Below are 21,704 nucleotides of genomic sequence, written 5' to 3'. Positions count from 1 at the left end.
TTTAATTTTCTAGGTAACCATTCATTCTTTAGTACGATTTTCTTTAACTTCCATGTGTTTGAGGGCTGACCAAATTTTTCTTGTGGTTGTCTTCTAATTTCACAGAGTCCTTTGCCCATTTTTTATCATGATGGTGTTTTTCTGTGTTAATGAGATTTAGAAATTTGTTATGTATTCTGGATATTAACACATCATCAACTATATCCTTTGAAAATATTGTCTGTTGTTTGTGGGATGCCTTATCTCTCTGTTGATAGTGTTCTGTGATGTACAAAATTTCTTAAATTTGATCAAGTAATTTCTGTGTTTTTTCTTTTCTTGCCTGTGGTTTCATGTTGTACCCAAATAATCATTGCCAAATCCAAAGTTATGAACTTTTTTGTCATGTTTTCTTCTAAGAGTTTCATAGTTGTAGCTGACAATTGAGGTCTTTGATCCCTTTTGAGTCAATTTTTGTAAATGGTGTACATGAAGGGTTCTGTTTCATTCTTTTGCATGTGGATATCCAGTTTCACCACACCATGTTTTGAACCACCTGTCCTCTCCCCAAGAATGTTCTTGTCACCCGTTGAAAATCATTTGAACACATATGCAAAGGTTTCTCTCCAGGTTCTGTATTTTCTTCCATTGTTATGTCCCTATTTATGCCAATATCATTCTGTTTTGTTTGTTGTAGCTTTGTAGTAAGTTTTAGAGCCAGGAAGTCCTCCAACCGTTTGTTTGTTTGTTTGTTTGTTTGTTTGTTCTCCAAGGTTATTCTGGCTGCTTGGAGTGCCTTGAGTCTCCACCTGAATTTTAGGATGGATTTATCTCTTTCAGCAAAAAATATACTTTTTGGATTTTTATCGGGATTGCATTGAATCTGTGGATTATTTTAGGTGCATTGACATCTTAATATGAACTGTATCAGTTCATGAAACTCTTCCATTTATTTGTGTCTTCTAGAATAGCTTTCAGCAGCATTGTTTAGTTTTCCGTATAAAGACTTTTACTTCCTTGTTTAAGTTTATTCTTAAGTACTTTGTTCTTTTTGATGCTATGCTAAAAGGAAATGTTTCCTTAATCCTCTGTGGGTTGCTCATTGGTAGCACAGATATTCATTATCTTTCATGATAAAATAAGCATCTCAACAAGTTGTATATGGAAGGGATGTACCTTGGGGCATCTGGGTGGCTCAGTCCATTAAGTGCCTGACTCTTGATCTTGGTTTAGGTTATGATCTCACAGTTTGTGGGCTCCAGACCCACGTCATGCTGTGCACTGACAGTGTGGAGCCTGTTTGGTGTTCTGTCTCTCCCTCTGTCTGACTCTCCCACCCCTCTGTCCCTCTCAAAATAAATAAATAAACTTAAAAAAAAAGAGAAGGAATGTACCTCAACATAATTGAGGCCATATATGAGCAATCCACGGTAACATCACACTCACCAGGGCAAGGTTGAAAGCTTTCCCACTACAATCAAGAAGATCAGAGTGCCCACGCTCACCTCTCCTTTTCAAAATAGCACTGGAATAAAAATCCCTGTGAAATTGTTAGCATTTCTACTTATAGGTCATGCCATCAGTAAAGTGAGAACAGATTGCTTGTAATGTTTCTTAATTTTACTGCTTGTAACAATTTTTCTGATGGTAGCCCTTTTCTATCCTGTGGATCTCAGATCAATCATTCAATTTGAACAAAGGCCTTCCCCTGGTCACCTTCTCCATAGTAGAATTCTCCCTGAGTACCCTGTTTGGTCTCTTATTAGCACTGATGAAGACTTTAATTAGCTTACTAAATTGTCCCCTTATTCACATCCTGACTCTGCTATGAGAATGTAAGGTCCAAGCAGGAAGGACCTGTTGCATAATTCTCTCCCGTATTTCATTAATTGCTGTGTCCTCACAGCATGGTTCCTAGCAATAAATAGGAGGTCCAACTTGAAAAAAAAATTACTAATTGAATAAATAGTTGTTATGTCTAAATCTGTGAATAAATATCTACAGCATCTAACCACACTTCAAGGCAGCATAAGTTGAATATTAATGGAAAGAAAAACTTGCTATGGCAAGTGGGGAAATATATGATAAATTAATCTTTCCTAAAACAAAATGACTGGCTTGAAATTTTATTCTTGACTGCCAGTAGTCTTACAATGGTTCTAAAGCTGTTTTGTTTTCTTTTGTTTTGTTTTGTTTGTGTCGCATCTTTCTGACCCTCATTATGTGATTTGGCCTAATAGTATCTTTATATAGGTATTTTTAAAAGATTTTGTGGAAATTCCCAGTGAATTTAATTAAGCAAGAATCAGTGTTGGCAGCTTTCCAATTGTGGGACTTAATGAGGAATGTGGTTAGAAGGAATAAAATGTCCAGTGATGGTTGCCTGCATGGGGAAGACGAGGCTATGCTCTTAACAACTGATCCACATGTTTGAGGAGGTTTCTGTTAGGCTTAAAGCATTACCTAAGGAGAAGCCCAAGCATGTCTCCTTAAAATATCAAGTCGGCTAATCTGACCAAACCAACACTATAGAGTGAGGATGACTAAGCTGTTGAATGGTATTTTTCTATTTAGAAATGAGAGGCAAAGAAGTTGTTTGAGAAAAATGGGAGATGGCTGGTGGCTATTTTTCTCATGTAAGGATAGTTAGTTCACTACCTTTTTGATATATTATCCTAATGTGATAAATTTTTGTTTTCTCTGTGGACCATGGAATTCCTAGGAAGTGATCTAAAATCTAAAAGCAACTTTCTGAATAACCAGGAGACCTTATGGAGAAAACGGATAGACAGCCGAATGAAATAAAATATATCCTCAAGTAATAAGGCAGCTTTTGCCCTCTCTTGTCAAACTGGATGACAGAAGAAATCCAGGTTGCTGGGAATGAGTAGAAAGCGTTCCTTCAGATTGTAGACCTGCTTTCACAAGTTAAGACTAAAAGTAAGTCGTGGAAACCAGCCTTTGCAATTGTGTGACTCTCTTTATTATGTAAAGTGAGATCATCTTTAGATGAAGCAAACTTTGATTCCGATTCTGGTTTAATCATTTAAAAATGGCTGACCTTGGGAAAATTAACTAGGTGATCTGAGCCTCAGTTTGTTCACCTGTGAACTGGGAATTATAGCTCATCTTATGGTCACATGAACTGTGATTCATTGAGTTTTGAGTGTGTGATTGGTATCCACTGTAGACATTGTGAGCAGTGGAGTGATAGATCAGAATCTGATTTAAAAAGGATCAGTTGGGCTGCATGAGCAGAATGTACTGATGGAGGCTAGAGTACAAGGGTAGGGATGTGGCAGGAAACCAATGGAGTGGGTCAGGAGAAGTGGGGAGGGAAGGGAAATGATCAAATTTGTGATATGTTTTAAAGGGCATTAATGGCATTTGTTAAAGGTATCAATATGTGACATGAAGATAAGAAAGACATAAAGGCACTGTGATATTTCTTGCCTGAGCAATGACATTTAATGAATTGTGGAACACTAGATTTATGGTGAAAAATGAAAAATTTAGTTTTGTAAGTACTGAATTGATATCCTATTGGAGATGTCCAGATTTAAAGATGTTGCATATGTGAAGTTTAAAAATTAAGGGGAGACATAAGAGTGGAATGCTTTCACATATATTGGTCAGGAAAAGGGGGATATCCAACCAAAGACCCTAATAAAGAGGGATGAGACACTCCAGGGCGGTGACCTTCCATTCCGAATTTCATCCCCTCACGGAATATGCCAGTTACCTTATATGGTTCTCAAGTTTTTCACTTTTGTGACTTTAAGAACTGTGCACCTTTCCGTGGAATTCTCTTGTCCTCTTTTTGGTCCTTCCACTTTTGCTTTAGATAACTCAGCTAAAGCATTGCTTCTTCTGGGGTGTCTTCACTGATTGCTCTTTGATTGATATATTCCTACACTGTGTGTCACTTATTACACTGGCAATCATTATATATGCTCTTTCAGAGTGTAGGAAACCATGGCTTATTTAACTTGGGAATCACAGCACCAGTGAAATACTCCACACAAACAGGTCGTCTTCTACTTTTTTTAAGTTGATGAATCAATAAAAGATTAATCTTATTATGTATTTAAGTTTCCCTCCTTGTTTTCTAGGAAACCTACATCTAATATGTGAATCAGGTCCTATACAGACTGGATGGAATCAAAGAACAATGTAACTTTCTTTGTCCTCCTGGGCCTCACACAGGATGGAAAGGAACAGAAGTTTCTGTTTGTTATATTCTTGCTCTTCTATATTTTGACGGTGGTGGGCAACCTGCTCATTGTGGTGACTATAGCTGTCAGTAAGACGCTGGGCTCCCCTATGTACTTGTTTCTTGCTAACTTATCTTTTATGGATGTCACTTATTCGTCTTGCATTTCCCCCAGATTGATTTCGGACTTGTTCTTTGGGGAAAATACCATATCCTTCCAATCTTGTATGACCCAGCTATTTACAGAGCACCTTTTTGGTGGATCAGAGGTCATTCTTCTGCTGGTGATGGCTTATGACCGCTATGTGGCCATCTGTAAGCCTTTGCGTTATTTGGTTGTCATGAGGCAAGAGGTGTGTGTTGTGCTGCTGGTAGGGTCCTGGGTTGGAGGTTTTCTGCATTCAGCCATTCAAGTTAGCACGATTTATAGTCTCCCATTCTGTGGTCCCAATGTCATTGATCATTTCATCTGTGAAATGTACCCCTTACTGAGACTTGCCTGTACTGACACATATGTCATTGGCCTGTTAGTGGTGGCCAACGGAGGGATGATGTGCACAATCGTGTTTGTGCTCTTGCTCATCTCTTATGGTGTCATCTTGCACTCTCTAAAGAACCTTAGTCCGGAAGGGAGGCGGAAAGCCCTCCAGACCTGTGGTGCCCACATCACTGTGGTGGTCTTCTTCTTTGTGCCATGTATTTTCATGTACGTGAGACCTGCTAAGACCTTCCCCATTGACAAATCAGTGAGTGTGTTTTTTACAGTTATAACCCCTATGCTGAACCCCCTGATCTATACTCTGAGAAATTCTGAGATGACAAATGCGATGAAGAAGCTCTGGATGAGAAATGTCGTATCTGTTGGTGTATAAGTGCATTATCCACCATGAAGAGAATTATTTGACATTGGATGCCATTTTATAAGAATGCAGATGTTTTGTTAAAATGATTCTGAGTTCCCTTGTTCAAAGAACTTAATTATTTTTAAAGGATGAACTGGATAATTGTGCTTTAATAACAATTTCCCTCCCTGGTAGAATCTATAGTCCATTATCCCTTGGAGATTGCTTCATTTAGAAAGGTGCAAAACCTTCATAGCAAGGTGTCAACAATAGGTAATTATTTAGTAAATTTTCATGGTTAATTTTCAATTAATTTATGTTTTTTAATTTTTTTGATACTTAGCAATATTTTACTTATATTCCTGTTATTTCAGGTAATTCTTTTTATTATACTAATTATAATGTTAATGATGCATAGACTTTCTTGTTCAGTAAATTTCTGTTGCCTTATCTGCAAAATATTTTGTGTAACACTTTTATTTTTACAAGAAAAATTGATGTGTAATGGATAAAAATGAATAGTAAAAGAGAACACTTTACATAATGGGATAAAATGTGAATAAATTACCTACTCATCTCTCAACACGGTCTCTATTCCTCTTTCCCCAGAGGAAGTCACTTAATCTGTTTCTTAAGCCTCTTGAGGTATTAACATCATTTGTATTTATGTATGCAAATTTTTCTCTGTGTATTTAAATATTTGTTTTTATTATCAACTTTTTAAAAAATAAACTTTTAAGTTTAGGATAGTTTTGTTTATTTTTGATTTTTCAGTTGAAAAATTGTCCTACAATATTATCCTAGTTTCGGATACACAACATAGTGACTGAACTATCATGTACATTAAGAAATGTTCATTATGATCATGGTAGCTTCCATGTGTTAAGATAAAAAGTTGCTACAACATATTGGATGTGTTCCCTATGCTATACTTTTTATTCTTGTGATGTATTTATTTTATAAGTGAAACTCTGTACCCTTTATCTCCTTCACCCATTTTGCCTATCCCTCCATCCCCCTCAACTCTGGCAACTGCCAGTTTGTTCTCTGTATGCGTGAGTTTGTTCCTGGTTTTTGTTTTTGTTTTTAAATTCCACTTATAAGTGAAATCATTTGCAACATCTTGAAGATATTGCATACTAGTCCATAAAGATCTCTTAGTTTTTCTTGTACTGCACATTACTTATTAACATATACTAAAATAAATATATCCATTCCTGTTCATGTTTTTACTAACCTTTTTTTTTTGACAAAGAAGTTTGCTATAATTGTATGCTTGTGAGTAAGTGCAAGTATGAGTTCCTAGGAGTGGAATTGTTGAGATATGTATTTGAAACAATGATCACATAGTTAAGTGTCGATATTCATAGGTATCGCCAAAGTGCCGTCCTAGAGATTGCCCCAGTAGCTACACTGATGCTCACCATCTGTGAGGGTACTTCCGGCCACATTCTCAACCACCTGTAGCTGATGAATATTTGTGGCATAGAACAATCTGACTAAATTGTAATCTTTCTTATTGTTTAGTTTATCTTTCCAGATGTTGAATATGGTTTGTATTTCTTTTTCTGGGAATCATCTGTTAATACCTTTACCTATTTCATTCAATTGTTGCTCATTTCCATACTGATTCTTATTGATTACATTCTAAGAAAGGATCCCTTTTACTATTGTGAATGTAAGTATTATCTTTCTGACTACTGGTGTGTTTTTAACTTTTGTATACTCTGTAGAATGCTTTTGGTGTGTAATGATGTTTTCTTTAAAACATTTTTTTAATGTTTACTTATTTGTGAGAGAGAGAGACAGAGACAGAGCTTGAGCAGGGGAGGGGCAGAGAGAGAGGGAGACACAGAATCCGAAGCAGGCTCCAGGCTCTGAGCTGTCAGCACAGAGCACAGTGTGGGGCTCAAATTCACTAGCTGTGAGATCATAACCTGGGCCAAAGTCGGATGCTTAACTGACTGAGCCACTCAGGTGCCCAATGTTTTCTTTTAAATCCAATAAGGATTTTTTTTTAAAGACTCTTTGTTCATGCCAAAATGTTCTTCAACTATATTTGAGCACTTAATTTTTAAAACATTTTTGAGGTTATGTATCATGCATTAGAACTTTTGCTGCATTTGGAATTTATTTTGATCTATGAGTTGAAAAGAGATAGAATTTTAGTGGATTTTCTAAAATTTAAGATTTTTTTTATAGTTGCATATTTTTCTTTTTGCCATTGACTTGAAATCCTGATATTATATTCCTAAGCCCCATATATGTTTGTATCCAATTCAAGAATCAATTCTGTCTCATTGATCTCTTTATTCATGTCCCAGTTGATATGAAATATAGTTGCTTTGATACAATGACACATTTTGATATGTGATGAGACCAGCAGTCCCTCCTTAATATGCTTTTTCAGAATTATGTCTAGTTTTGCATATTTACATTTCCAAATCAAGTTTAAAATGAAATAGTAAGTTTACATTTAAATAAGATAATACAAGTTTAACATTACAATAAGTTTACAATGAAGTTAAACAGGTTTAAAATAGCATAGTTTTAAAACAAAAGTCAGTTATGATTTTCAAGAAGATTCAATTAGAGAAGATTAAGGAAACTTACCTCTTCCGAGTGCTGAGAACTGTTATCCCCCACCGGGTCTTGACATTTAACATTGGGTACTGCTTCCATTTTCCACCTGTATGACTTATCCCTTCTAGAAGTCTGCTGTTCATCCTCCATGCCCCCCCCCCCCCCCCCACCGAAATGCTGCCTGGCACTTTTCTGTAAGAAAACCATCTCTTTGAGGAAGTAAATGCCTTATGTCTTTGCTGAGCATCCATATGGCCATCTGCAAACCCCAGCACCATGACATCATCACGAGTGACAGGGATATGGCTTCCTCTTTCAGGTGGCATGTGCTACAGACTTTGTCCCAGCAGCCATTCAGGTCCTCTTCACAGTGTGGCTGTGTGTGTGTGGCCCCAATGTCATAGACCATTTGTGTGTGATGCAAACCCGTTTTTGAAAGTTGTCTGCATGGACCCAATCGTACCCTTGGTCTCTTTGTTGCTGTCGACAGTGGGTTCATTGACCTGTTAACATTTTCTTCTTGATGGTCTCATAGGTGGTCATCTTCTACTACTCTTGCTCCCTGAAGACCTATAGCTTCAAGAGGAGACACAAAGCCATGTCCACCTGTGTCCCTCACGTCACTGTGGTGGTCTTAATATTGTGTCCGTATATTTATATATTTGCACCCAGTCACCACCTTTTCCACTGCTCAAGTTGTGGCTGGGTTGTATACCACAGTAACTCCCTTGTTAAACTTCTTAAACCTGTGCACTCAGAAAGTTGGAGGTGAAAAATGCCATGAGGAAGTTCTGGAGGAAAAAAGGTAACAGAGATATCCGTAACTTTATTAAATGTTGGTCTCTTTAATGGAAAAGAGATAAGAAGATACTTTCTGTGGTGCAGAGGCACATGAACACTATTTGTCCCAAGTATGTTTATTTTCACATATAGGCACTGTGAGGAAAGGTCCAGACAGGAAATTATTTATCATTGTAAAAATAGCGTATTTAGACTTACGTATGTCTAATTGATTGTCAAAGTTTAACGTACTGTCCGAATTAGAGTTCTTGTAAATGCAGATTATCAGGACACAGCTCTGGAGATTTTCGTTTACTAGCTTTGTTGTTGAATGACATACTACTTTCTAAAGAGGTGTACGTAAAGCCAAAGAGTTCTGCATGTACTCTTGCTATCGTGCTGTGCTTTGTGTTGACATCATGCACCTTTTAATGAAGTCAACTTAGTTTTTACACTTAGTTTTTAACTTGTAGTAAAATACAAATAACAAACTTGCAGTTGTAGCCATTTGTAAGTGCATAGTTCAGGGGCGTTGAGTTAATTCACATTGTCATGATAGTTAAGTTAATTCATCTTGGTTATGCAAACACAAGCACCATCTGTCTCCAAAGCTTTTTCATCTTCCCGGGTTGAAATTCCACACTCATTAAACATTAATTCTCTATTTCCCTTTCTCTGGGCCTTAGAAGATACCATTCTACTTACTTTCTGTCTATGAATTTGGCTACTTTAAGCACCATATGTAAGTGGAATCATACGTTAAATTGTCTTTTTGTGACTGTCTTATTTCACTTAATACGTGAATGTATGTGTTAGCATGTGTCAGAATTTCCTTCATTTTTAAGGGTGAATAATAACCCGTTGTGTACATAAACCTCACACTGTTCATACATTTATCTGTCAGTAGACACCTTGGCTGCTTCTACTTTGTGTCTATTATGAATTATAGTGCCATGAATATAGATATAGAAATATCTGTCTGAGACTGTGGTTTCCATGATTTTGTGTATATACCCCAATTGTGGATCATATAATAATTTTTTGCTTAACTTTTTAGGAACTACCATAACATTTTCCATAGCAGGTACATCAGTTTACATTCCCACCAGAACGCACGGTTGTTCCCACATCTCCACTTTCTTACATGTGTTGTTATCATTACATTTTGTGGTAATAGCTCTCCCGTTGGATGTGAAATGGTATTGCACGATGGTTTTGAAGCGCCTTTCCTAAGGAAAATGATTAATGTAATGTAAGCACATCTTTTCATGTGCTTATAGGGCATTCATGCGTCTCTTCTGGAGAAATGTCTACTGAAGTCCTTTTCTCATTAAAAAAAATTTTTTTAATGTCTATTTATTTACTTTGAGATGGAGAGAGAGCAAGTGGGGGAGGGGCAGAGAGAGGAGGAGAGAGAGAATCCCAAGCATGCTCTGCGCTCTCAGGCGCTGGCACTTTTGCTGTAAGAAAACCATCTCTGTCAGGAAATACACGACTTAAGTCTTTGCTGAGCATCCATGTGGCCATCTGCAAACCCCTGTACTATGACATCATCATGAGTGACAGGGATATGGCTTCCTCTTTCAGGTGGCATGTGTGAGAGGCTTTGTCCTTGCAGCCACTCATGTGAGACTCGAACTCACAAACTGTGATATCATGACCTGAGCCTTAATCAAGAGTTGGACGCTTAGCCTACTGAGGCACCCAGGCGCCCCCCTTTGCTCGTATTTCATCAGGTTCTTTTATTTTTTGAGATGCAGTAGTTCTTTATATAATGTTGATATTAACACCTTATCAAATATATCATTTGCAAATATTTTCTCTCCTTTGTGGGATACCTTTTCGGTCTGTTGATAGTGTCTTTTGGTGTATAAAAGTTCTTAAATTTGATAAAGTAATTTATGCATTTTTTCTTTTCTTGCCTGGGGTTTTGGTGTCCTACCCGTGAAATTATTGCCAAACCTAAAGTTATGAATTTTTCTTTCATGTTTTCTTCCAAGACTCTCATAGTTCTGTCTAGTAGTTGAGGTCTTTGTTCCATTTTAAGTTAATTTTTGTATATGCTGTGCATTAAGGGTTCAGTTTCATTTTTTTTTTTTGTGGATATCCAGTTTCACAGCACAATTTTTTTAAACCACCTGTCCTCTCCCCATGACTGTTCTTGTCACCTGTTGACAATCATTTGAAGACATATACAAAAGTTTATTTATAGGCTCTGTATTTTATTCCATTGTTATGTCCATCTTTATGCCAACATCATACTGTTTCGATTACTGTAGCTTTGTAATGAGTTTTAGAACCAGGAAGTCCTCAACTGTTTGTTTGTTTCCCAAGGTTATCTTGGCTGCATAGAGTTTCCACCAGAATCTTAGGATGGATTTATTTATTTCAACAAAAGCTTTTTTTTTTTATTTTGATAGGGATTGCATTCAATATGTAGATTACTTTAGGTAGTATTAATAACATGAACCACATCAGTTCATGAGCCACATGAGTTCATTAATAACTCATGAGTTCATTAATAACATGAGCCACATCAGTTCATGCCATCTATTTGTGTCTTCTAGAATATTTTTCAGCAACATTTTGTAGTTTTTCATTGTACAAGACTTTTGCTTCCTTGTTTAAGTTTATTCTCAAGTACTTTGCTCTCTTTGAAGCTATTGTAAATGGAAGTATTGTCTTAATTCCCTCTCTGGGTTGTCATTGGTAGCACAGAAATTCAGCGTCTTTCTGTGAAAACAAAACAAAACAGAACGGAACAACCAAAACCAGAAAACTCCCAACAAATTGGGTGTAGAAGGAATGTACCTCAACATAAGAAAGGCCACGTATGACTGATCCACAGGTACCATCACACTCAACAGGGAAAGGTTGAAAGCTTTCCCAATCAGGAACAAGATGAAAGTGCCCATGATCACCCCTCCTTTTCAACATGGCACTGGGATAAAAATCCCTGTGACATTTTTAGTGACATGAGGTTATTTTGCTTACTCAATTTTTACTAAATTTTACTATAACAGTTTTTCTGATGGTAGCCACTTTCTATCCTGTGGATCTCAGCTTAAGCATCAACTTTGAAGAAAGGCCTTCCCTGGTCACCTTCTCCATAGTAGAATTCTCTCTGAGTACCCTGTTTGCTCTCTTATTAACACTGATGAAGAGTGTAATTAGCTTACTACATTGTCCCCTTATTTACTGTCTGGCTTTATTATGAGAATATAGGCTTCATTCAGGAAGGACCTTATACATGATTTTTCCCATCGTTAATTGCTGGATCCTCACTCTTAGTACATTTCCTATCATTAAAGAGTTGCTCCATATAAGAAAAATACTTAAACAAAAAAACTTGAGTAGTGATTACATTACAATTTGTGAATAAATATTTAAAATATGTAACAACACTTCTAGGCAGATTTAATTGAGTATTAAATAAAATGAAGGAAAAACATTATATGACAAGTGGGGAAATATATGATAAATTAATCTTTACTGGAACAAAATAATGGCTGAAATTTTATTCTTGACTGGCAAAGGTCTCCTAATGGTTTTAAAGCTTTTTTTGTTTTGTTTTGTTTTTGCTCCATGTTCTATCTTATAGGCCTTCATTATGTGATTTAGTCTAGTAGTATCTTACGTTTAGATGTGCTTTCAAACTTTTGTGAAAATCTGAGCGAATTATGTAATTAAGCAAGAATCAGTCTTGGACACTTTCCAATCCTATAACTTAATGAGGAATGTGGTCAGAAGGGATGAAATGTCCAGTTATCTTTGCCTGTATGGGGCAGAAGATGCTAGAACTGATAAAATTTTCAGGAGGTCCTTCTTAGGCTTAAAATATTGCTTAAGAAAAAGTACAAGAGTGTCTCTCAAATTTCAAGTCAACTATTCTGCCCAAACCAGTACTATAGAATGATAAGGACTCACTAGCTGAATGGTATTTTCTATTTAGAAATTAGTGGGAAAGAAATTACCTGAGAAGGTCTCCTTGGGAAATGGCTGGTGGCTCTCTCCTTATGTAAAGATAGGAATTCCTTGTCTTTTTGATAAATTATCCTAATGCGATCAATTTTTGCTTTTCTGTGTGGACCATGAAATTCCTAGGATGTAATCTACAGTGCAAATAAAAACAACCTTCTGAATAAGAAGGAGACTCCACAGAGAAAATGGATAGACAGTTGATTGAAAGAAAATATATCCTCATGTAATAATGCAACTTTTTGTCCTCTCTTGTCAAACTGGATGACAGAGGAAATCCAGGTGGTTGGAAATGAGTAAAAAGTGTTTCTTCAGATTGTGGATTTGCCTTCACAAGATAAGACTAACAGTAAATAGTAGAAACCAGCTTTTGCAATTGTGTTGACTATCTTTATTATGTAAAAGTGAGATCACTGTGAGATAAAGAAAACTTTCATTCCAATTCTAATTTTATCACTTAAAAATGGGTGACCTTGGGAAAATTAATTAGATGATCTGATGAGCCTCAGTTTGTTTAACTATGAAATGGGGATTATAATTCCTGTAACTGTAACATGAACTGTGATTCATTAAGTTGTGAGTGTGTGATTGGAATCCACTGTAGGCATTGTGAGCAGTGGAGTAATAGACCAGAATCATATTTAAAAAGGATCATTTTTAAGTTGCATCAAGAGAACCAATTGATGGAAGCCAGAATGAAAGGGGAGGGACAAGGCTAGTGTGGTGGGACATAAGAAGTGGGGAGGGGAGGGAAATGATTAAATTTGTGATATATACATATATTTTTAAATGTTTATTATTGAGAGAGAGAGAGAGAGAGAGAGAGAGAGAGAGCGCATTGGGGAAAGCAGAGAAAGAGTGGGAGACACATAATCTGAAGCAGGCTCCAGGCTCCAAGCTGTCAGCAGAGCCCTACGTGAGGCTTGAACTCACAAACCATGAGATCATGACCTGAGCTGAAGTTGTATGCTTAACTGACTGAGCCCCCTGCTGCCGGTGCCCCAAATTTGTAATATATTTTAAAGGAGGTTAAAGATTTGTTGAAGAGATCAATATGTGATATAAGAGCTAGAAAACAAGAAGAGCACTGTGATATTTTTTGTCTGAGCAATGACATGGAAGATGGTTCCATTCAATGAGGTGGGGACCACCTATGTTTGTTGCTGAAAAGTAAAAAATTGGTTTTATAAGTCCTGAACTGATACCCAATTGGAGATGTCCAAAGTTGGAGATGTTGCATATATGAAGTTAAGGTAGAGACACAATAGTGGAATGCTTCCACATTTATTGGTCAGGAAAATGGGGCATATCCAACCAGGGAAGTGACCTTCCATTCCTAATTTGATCCATTCAATTTGAATATGTCAGTTACCTTAAATCGGTCTCAAGTATTTTACTTTTGTGACTTTATAAACTATGCATCTTGTCGTGAATTCCCTTGTTCTCTTTTCTTGTCCTTCCATTTTCCCTTTGAAAGTCAGCTAAAGCCTTGTTTTCTCCGGGAAGTCTTCTCTGATTGCATTTACTCTTTGGTTGATATATTCTTACCCATGATCTTTGCATTGTGTAACCCTTTTCATAATATTTTTATTACATTGATGTGATTATTATGTATTTATCGCTGAGTATATGAAAGCATGGCTTAGTCAACTTGGAAACCGCAGCATCTATGAAACACTCCACACAAGCAGGTAGTCCTTATACATTCTTTAATTGAATTAATCAATAAAAAATTAATCTTATAATGCATTTAAGTGTCCCCCCCCCCCCCACACCTCCGCCTTGTTTTGTAGATCACCTGCTTCTAATGTGAGAAGTCAGCTCCTATGCAGACTGGATGGCATCCAGAAATAATGTAACCCACTTTGTCCTCTTGGGCCTCACACAGGATGGAAAGGAACACAAGGCCCTTTTTATTATATTCTTGCTCTTCTGTATTTTGACCGTGGTGGGCAACCTGCTCATTGTGGTGACTCTAGCTGTCAGTAAGACCCTGGGCTCAACTATGTACTTGTTTCTTGCTAACTTATCTTTTATGGATGTCACTTATTTCTCTACTATTTCCCCCAGATTGATTTCAGACTTGTTGTTTGGGAAAAACTCCATATCCTTCCAATCTTGTATGACCCAGCTATTTACAGAGCACCTTTTCGGTGGATCAGAGGTCATTCTTCTGCTGGTGATGGCTTATGACCGCTATGTGGCCATCTGTAAGCCCTTGTGTTATTTGGTTGTCATGAGGCAAGAGGTGTGTGTTGTGCTGCTGGTAGGGTCCTGGGTTGGAGGTTTTCTGCATTCAGCCATTCAAGTTAGCACGATTTATAGTCTCCCATTCTGTGGTCCCAATGTCATTGATCATTTCATCTGTGAAATGTACCCCTTACTGAGACTTGCCTGTACTGACACATATGTCATTGGCCTGTTAGTGGTGGCCAACGGAGGGATGATGTGCACAATTGTGTTTGTGCTCTTGCTCATCTCTTATGGTGTCATCTTGCACTCTCTAAAGAACCTTAGTCCGGAAGGGAGGCGGAAAGCCCTCCAGACCTGTGGTGCCCACATCACTGTGGTGGTCTTCTTCTTTGTGCCATGTATTTTCATGTACGTGAGACCTGCTAAGACCTTCCCCATTGGCAAATCAGTGAGTGTGTTTTATACAGTCATAACCCCCATGCTGAACCCCCTGATCTATACTCTGAGAAATTCTGAGATGACAAATGCTATAACGCAGCTGTGGAGGAGAATGTGCACATGAAGTAGTAAGTGAGTGTATCGTCCCTCATGAAGGGAGTAACTTAGCATTAGGGCCAGTCTTCTCAAGTGTTGAAGTCCTTTTTACTGTAAATGCATTTACAGTTGGAGTCAGTAAATAATCTGCAATGAAAACATAAGTGAAATACAGAGTTACGCTAATTCATAATTAGTTACTCCATTTACTTTTATTACTCTTATTTTCATTCTTAATTTTATTTCTATTCAGTTTCTTGTCTTTTATTTATATTCTTTTCATTGTTAAAATATTTGTTGCTATATAGACTTTCTTCTCTATTTAATTTCTTTCCATTACATACGAGATTTTAATGTAATAGTTACTTTAAAAAAGTTTATTTATTCATTTTATGAGAGAGAGAGAGAGAGAGAGAGAGAGAAGAGTGGAGGTGGGGGGACAGAGAGAGAACCCCCTACAGCCTCCTTGCTGTCAGTGCAAAGCCCTACACAGAGCTCTATCTCATGAATCACAAGATCATGACCTGAGCTGAAATCATGGGTAGGACACTTAAACAACTAAACCATCCAGGTGCCCCAACATTTTAAGGTATATTTGAAAGTATAGTAGATAATAATAAACATTAAAAATAGAATCCACACTAAGGGGACATAGTATGGAATAAACATCCTCCCCATCTCTCACTGTAGTCTCCCTGTTCTTCTATATGTAATCAGTATACTAAGAGTATCATTGTTTCTAAGACTTCTCAATTAATAATCTTTGCTAATAAAATCATATTTCCATATATGTGTTTGTGTTTATGTCTCTGTGTATAACTTGTGCACTTACTACTCAGCTTCTGAAGATCTTTCCATATCAGTCTATAGATGTAATTCATTCTCAGGTTCCTCATACTGCCTAAAACTTCTGTATAAAGATACAGTAAAATTAGTGTTTCCAGTCCTTTTCATGTTCCTGAGCCTTTTTCTATGGTCAATAACTGCCTTTGTGAAAATTTTCAAGTATGAGTTTTAGAAGTGGAATTGTTCCATCATTTGGTATGTGTATTTGAAATCGTTGATAATGGAGTTTTTGCCCAAATATCATCCATGAGCTTGGACCAAATGACACTACTTCCCTTGGTCTAGAAAACACCTTTTTGTGCACATTCTCATCAACCAGTGCTTGACAACCATTTATGGTATTTTAGAATCTGATTAAAGGACTTGTGTTTCATTACTTTAATTGAAATTCAGTAACTATAATTGAACTTGAGCATCTATTCATATGTTTAAAATTATTATATTATTCTTTTGTGAATTATATATTAATGACTTTTACCTGCTTTATTTGATTGCTGATCTTTTCCACGTGGATTTGTGTGATTTAGTCATACAGTGACGAAGCTATCCCTTTCACCATTGTATGTGTATATTCAATTTGGATATGATTCAGTTTGGATATTATTATAGCATGCAGAATATTTTTGGTCATGTAGAAATATTATTACATTTATATAATCAAATCTCTTAATAATTTCTTTGGCTTTTGTATCTTGCTCAGAACATCTTTCGCTATTTCAGTGTTAACAAAATATTCTTCCACATGCTTTCCAACATTTAACTTTTTCATTGTTTTGTGGTCATATATTTTACATTGAATTTTTTGATCCATCTACATTTTGATGTAAGGAGTTACTAGGATTGAATTTTATTTATTTTTCTAGGTATTTGTACAGATGTATCCTTCTTTTCCCCCATTGCTTTGATACCCTAAGTTTGTGTTCTAAAATATGGCATATGCTTAGATCCAATTAAGACTCTGTTATTTTCCATTTTTTTTATTCATGTGCCATTTAAGATACAATGTAATTGCACTTTATTTATAAGACACCTTGATATCTGACAAGCCTAGTACTCCATACTATTTCTTATCAGAACTGTGTCTATTCTTTCATATTTATGTTTTAACATAAAAATTTGATAGGTTACTCTAGTAAAAACTAAGTTTAATTAATATTTTCAATGCGATTTGATTTAGAAAGAGCTAATATCTTTTGAGAATTGAGAATTCTCATCCCAAAACTGGGTAGGTCTTTTCATTTAACAAACCTTCTTTGATGTTCATATAGACCTAGTGTGTTTCTTTGTAAATGTAGTCTTTTTGAGTAAAGTTCTTTTATGCTCTTTTGCAAATAGAATCTTATATTATGTTTTCCAAGTGTCTGTTGTTTCAGTGTAGACAATGTTTTTTCCCCACTTTTAAATAAGATATAATCTTCATAGTACATATTTCATCCTTTTTAGTCTAAGTTCCCCCAAGTTTTGACAAATACATACAGTTATGTATGGTATGGTAAACACCATCACCATCAGTATGTGAATGTTTCATCACCAAAAACATTTCTCCATGTATCTTTGTAGGCCCCTTCTACTCTGGCCTCTAGATCCTGGCCAATTCTGATCTATTTCTATCCCTATTGTTCTATCTTTCCCAGAATGTCATATGAATTGAATCATCCAGATAGAGTCCTTTTTTCTTCTACCTTTATTGAGGTATAATTGACTAATTGAAATTGTATAGATTTAAGATGCAATATGTGATGATTCGATATATGTACACATTGTGAAGTGGTTACCACAATCAAACTCATGAACGCATCTATTACCTCACATATTTTTTCTTTTTTTTTTTTAAATGGTAAGACCACTTAAAATGTACTCTTAGCAAATTTCAAGTAAATAATAAGAGTATTATTAACCAGAGACACCATGCTGTATATTAGATCCTCAGAATTTATTCATCTTATGACTGAAAGTTTATAGTTTTTGAACATCATTTTGCCGACTCCTTGTCCCTGGCAATCAACAATTTCCCCTCTGCCTCTGTAATTTGACTTTTTTTTTGCTTCCACATATAAATGAGGTCATATAGTATTTGCCTTTATGTATCTGGCTTATTTCACTTAACGTCCTCCAGGTTCATCCATATCTCAAAAGGCAGAATTTCCCTTTTTATGACTGAATAATATTCCACTGTTTATATATGCCTCCTTTCTTTGTCCCTTCATCATTAACAGACACTTGGGTTGTTTTTGTATCTTGGCTATTGTGAATAACTCTTCAGTGAGCATGGGGGTGCAGATATCTCAAGATACTGATATCATTTCCTTTGGATATATATATACCTAGAGGTAGGATTGCTACATCATAGGAATAGTTCTACTTTTAATTATTTTAGGAATTTCCATACTGTTTTTCACAGTGGTTGCACCAATTTACATTCCCACCAACAGTTTATAAAGGTTTCACCTTTTCTACAGCCTCACCAACAAGCTTCTTTTATAAGGGTATTAATTTCATTCATGAGAGCTCCGCCCTCATGATCTAATCACCTCCCAAAGGCACACCTCCTAATACCATTACATTGGACATTAGGATTTGAAAATATGAGTTTTGGGGAATACAAATGTTCAAACAATAGCTCAGGTCCAATTTCATTCTTTTGCATATTGATATCCAGTTTTCCAAGCATAACAAAGTAACTTTCCTTTCTCCACAGTATGTTCCCGGCCCCGTTTTCAAAGATCAATTGACTGTATATACATGTAATTATTTCTGAGCTTTCTTTTCTATTCCATGGGTCTGCATACCTGTTTTAATGCCAGAACTATACTCTTGATTACCGTAATTTTGTAATATATTTTGTGATGTCTCTAGCTTTTTTCTTTCTTAAGATTGTTTTGGCTACATGGGGTCTTTGGAATTCTTTCTGAATTTTATGACTTTTTTTTTCAGTTTATGTGAAAATTGCCATTGGAGTTTTGCTAGGGATTGTATTGAATCTGCAGATTAACTTGGATAGTATGGACATTTAAATAATATTTATTCTTTCAATCCATGAACACAGGATATCTTTTCTTTTATTTGTATCTTTAATTTCTTCATCAATGTCATATCATTTTAAGGGTGCAAATTATTAATTTCCTTGGTTAAATTTATTCCTAAGTATTTTATTCTTTTTGATGGCATTATAAATGAGATTTTCTTAATTTGGTTTTTGGATGGTTAATTGCTAGTATGTATAATGCAACTGGATTTTTAAACATTTTTTTATTAAAAATTTTTTTTTAGATTTATTTATTTTTGAGAGACAGAGAGAGACAGAGTGTGAGCAGGAGAGGGACAGACGGAGACACAAAATCCGAAGCAGACTCCAGGCTCTGAGCTGTCAGCACAAAGCCCCATGCGGGGCTCAAACCCATGAACCATGAGATCATGACCTGAGCCGAAGTCAGATGCTTAACTGACTGAGCCACCAGGTGCCCCTGCAGCTGGATTTTGTATATTGATTTTGGATTTTGCAACTTCATTGAATTTGTTTATTAGTTCTAACAGTTTTTGGTGGAACATTTAGGGTTATTTATATATAAGATCATTTCCAGTATGTAGTCTTTTCAATCTGGCTTCTTTCTCTTACTATTATGCATTTAAGAGTTATGGATATCACTGTGTTTATCAGTAGTTCATTGATTTTTATTGCTGAGCACTATTCCATCTTATGGATATATGAGAGTTTGTTTATCCCTTTTTCGGTTGAGAGGTATTGGGTTATTTTCAGATATTTGAAATTATGAGTGAAACTACTATAAATATTCATGTATGGGTTTTTGCATGAATGTAAGTTCCCATTACAATTGGATACATTCCTAAGAGCAGGCAAGATGGGTCTTATGGTGAGTGTATAATTTCATAAAACACTTTTAAACTGTTTTCCAAAGGGTAGCATATTACCAGCAGAGAATAACATTTCTAGGTTTTCTCTACCTTTGTCAGAACCTGGTATTGTCAAGTTTTTAATTCTGTCCTTTGAATAGGTCAGTAGTGATACCTTGTTGTGGTTTTGCTTTGTATTTCCTGAATAGTTAATGATTTTGGACAGTTTTCATGTGCTGTTTTGCCACTTATGTATCTTCTTTGGTGAAATGTCTGCTCAGTTCTTTGGACTATTATATGCTGAGTTGTTTATTATTCTTGAAAGTTGAGAGTTCTTTATGGGTTTTGAAAACAAGCCCTTGTTCAGATATATAATTTGCAAATGTTTTCTTGCAGTCTGTTCTTGTCTTTTCATTTTCATTTTTTAAAAATAAACTTATTACCAAATTGGTTTCCATACAACACCCAATGCTCATCCCAACAGGTGCCCTCCTCAATGCCCATCACCCACTTTCCCCTCCCTCCCACCCCACATCAACCCTCAGTTTATTCTCAGTTTTTAAGAGTCTCTTATGGTTTGCCTCCCTCCCTCTCTAACTTTTCCCCTTCTTTTCCCTCCCCCCATGGTCTTCTGTTAAGTTTCTCAGGATCCACATAAGAGTGAAAACATATGGTATCTGTCTCTCTCTGTATGACTTATCTCACTTAGCATAACACGCTCCAGTTCCATCCACATTGCTACAAAAGGCCATGTTTCATTCTTTCTCATTGCCACGTAGTATTCCATTGTATATATAAACCACATCTTCTTTATCCATTTGTCAGTTGATGGATATTTAGGCTCTTTCCATAATTTGGCTATTGTTGATAGTGCTGCTATGAACATTGGGGTAGAATGCCCAATGCATTCTACAAGTGCCCCTATGCATCAGTACTCCTGTATCCTTGGGTAAATTCCTAGCAGTGCTATTGCTGGGTCATAAGATAGATCTATTTTTAATTTTTTGAGGAACCTCCACACTGTTTTCCAGAGCGGCTGCACCAGTTTGCATTCTCATCAACAGTGCAAGAGGGTTCCCGTTTCTCGACATCCTCGCCAGCATCTATAGTCTCCTGATTTGTTCATTTTAGCCACTCTGACTGGCGTGAGGTAGTATCTGAGTGTGGTTTTGATTTGTATTTCCCTGATGAGGAGCGACGTTGAGCATCTTTTCATGTGCCTGTTGGCCAATTGAATGTCTTCTTTAGAGAAGTGTCCATTCATTTCTTCACTGGATTATTTGTTTTTCGGGTGTAGCGTTTGGTGAGTTCTTTATAGATTTTGAATACTAGCCCTTTATCCGATATGTCATTTGCAAATATCTTTCCCCATTCCGTCGGTTGCCTTTTAGTTTTTTGATTGTTTCCTTTGCAGTGCAGAAGATTTTTATCTTCATGAGGTCCCAATAGTTCATTTTTGCTTTTAATTCCCTTGCCTTTGGAGATGTGTCAAGTAAGAAATGGCTGCGGCTGAGGTCAGAGAGGTCTTTTCCTGCTTTCTCCTCTAGGGTTTTGATGGTTTCCTGTCTCACATTCAGGTCCTTCATCGATTTTGAGTTTACTTTTGTGAATGGGGTAAGAAAGTGGTCTAGTTTCATCCTTCTGCATGTTGCTGTCCAGTTCTCCCAGCACCATTTGTTAAAGAGACTGCCTTTTTTCCATTGGATATTCTTTCATGCTTTATCAAAGATTAGTTGGCCATACTTTTGTGGGTCCAATTCTGGAGCCTGTATTCTATTCCATTGGTCTATGTGTCTGTTTTTGTGCCAATACCAAGCTGTCTTGATGATGACAGCTTTGTAGTAGAGGCTAAAGTCTGGGATTGTGATGCCTCCTGCTTTGGTCTTCTTCAATATTACTTGGCT

At 36.4% G+C, this 21,704-nt stretch overlaps 2 protein-coding genes across 2 annotated transcripts; both read left to right on the top strand.

Annotated features, from left to right (window-relative positions):
• Nucleotides 1-4,129: 4,129 nt before the first annotated feature.
• On the top strand, nt 4,130-5,064 carry LOC125933796 (olfactory receptor 4A47-like). The gene has a single exon (XM_049646975.1). It carries the CDS (start codon nt 4,135-4,137, stop codon nt 5,062-5,064), a length of 930 nt encoding a protein of 309 aa, XP_049502932.1. The 5' UTR covers nt 4,130-4,134.
• Nucleotides 5,065-14,212: 9,148 nt separating this feature from the next.
• Nucleotides 14,213-15,130, top strand: LOC125928826 (olfactory receptor 4A47-like). Its single transcript, XM_049639583.1, has one exon. The coding sequence runs from the start codon at nt 14,213-14,215 to the stop codon at nt 15,128-15,130; it is 918 nt and encodes a 305-aa protein (XP_049495540.1).
• The last annotated feature ends 6,574 nt before the right edge of the window (nt 15,131-21,704 follow it).

The sequence above is a fragment of the Panthera uncia genome, chromosome D1 (genome assembly GCF_023721935.1).
Source record: "Panthera uncia isolate 11264 chromosome D1, Puncia_PCG_1.0, whole genome shotgun sequence".
In the NCBI taxonomy this organism is placed as follows: domain Eukaryota; kingdom Metazoa; phylum Chordata; class Mammalia; order Carnivora; family Felidae; genus Panthera; species Panthera uncia.
This window is presented reverse-complemented; position numbering and strand designations above follow the sequence as displayed.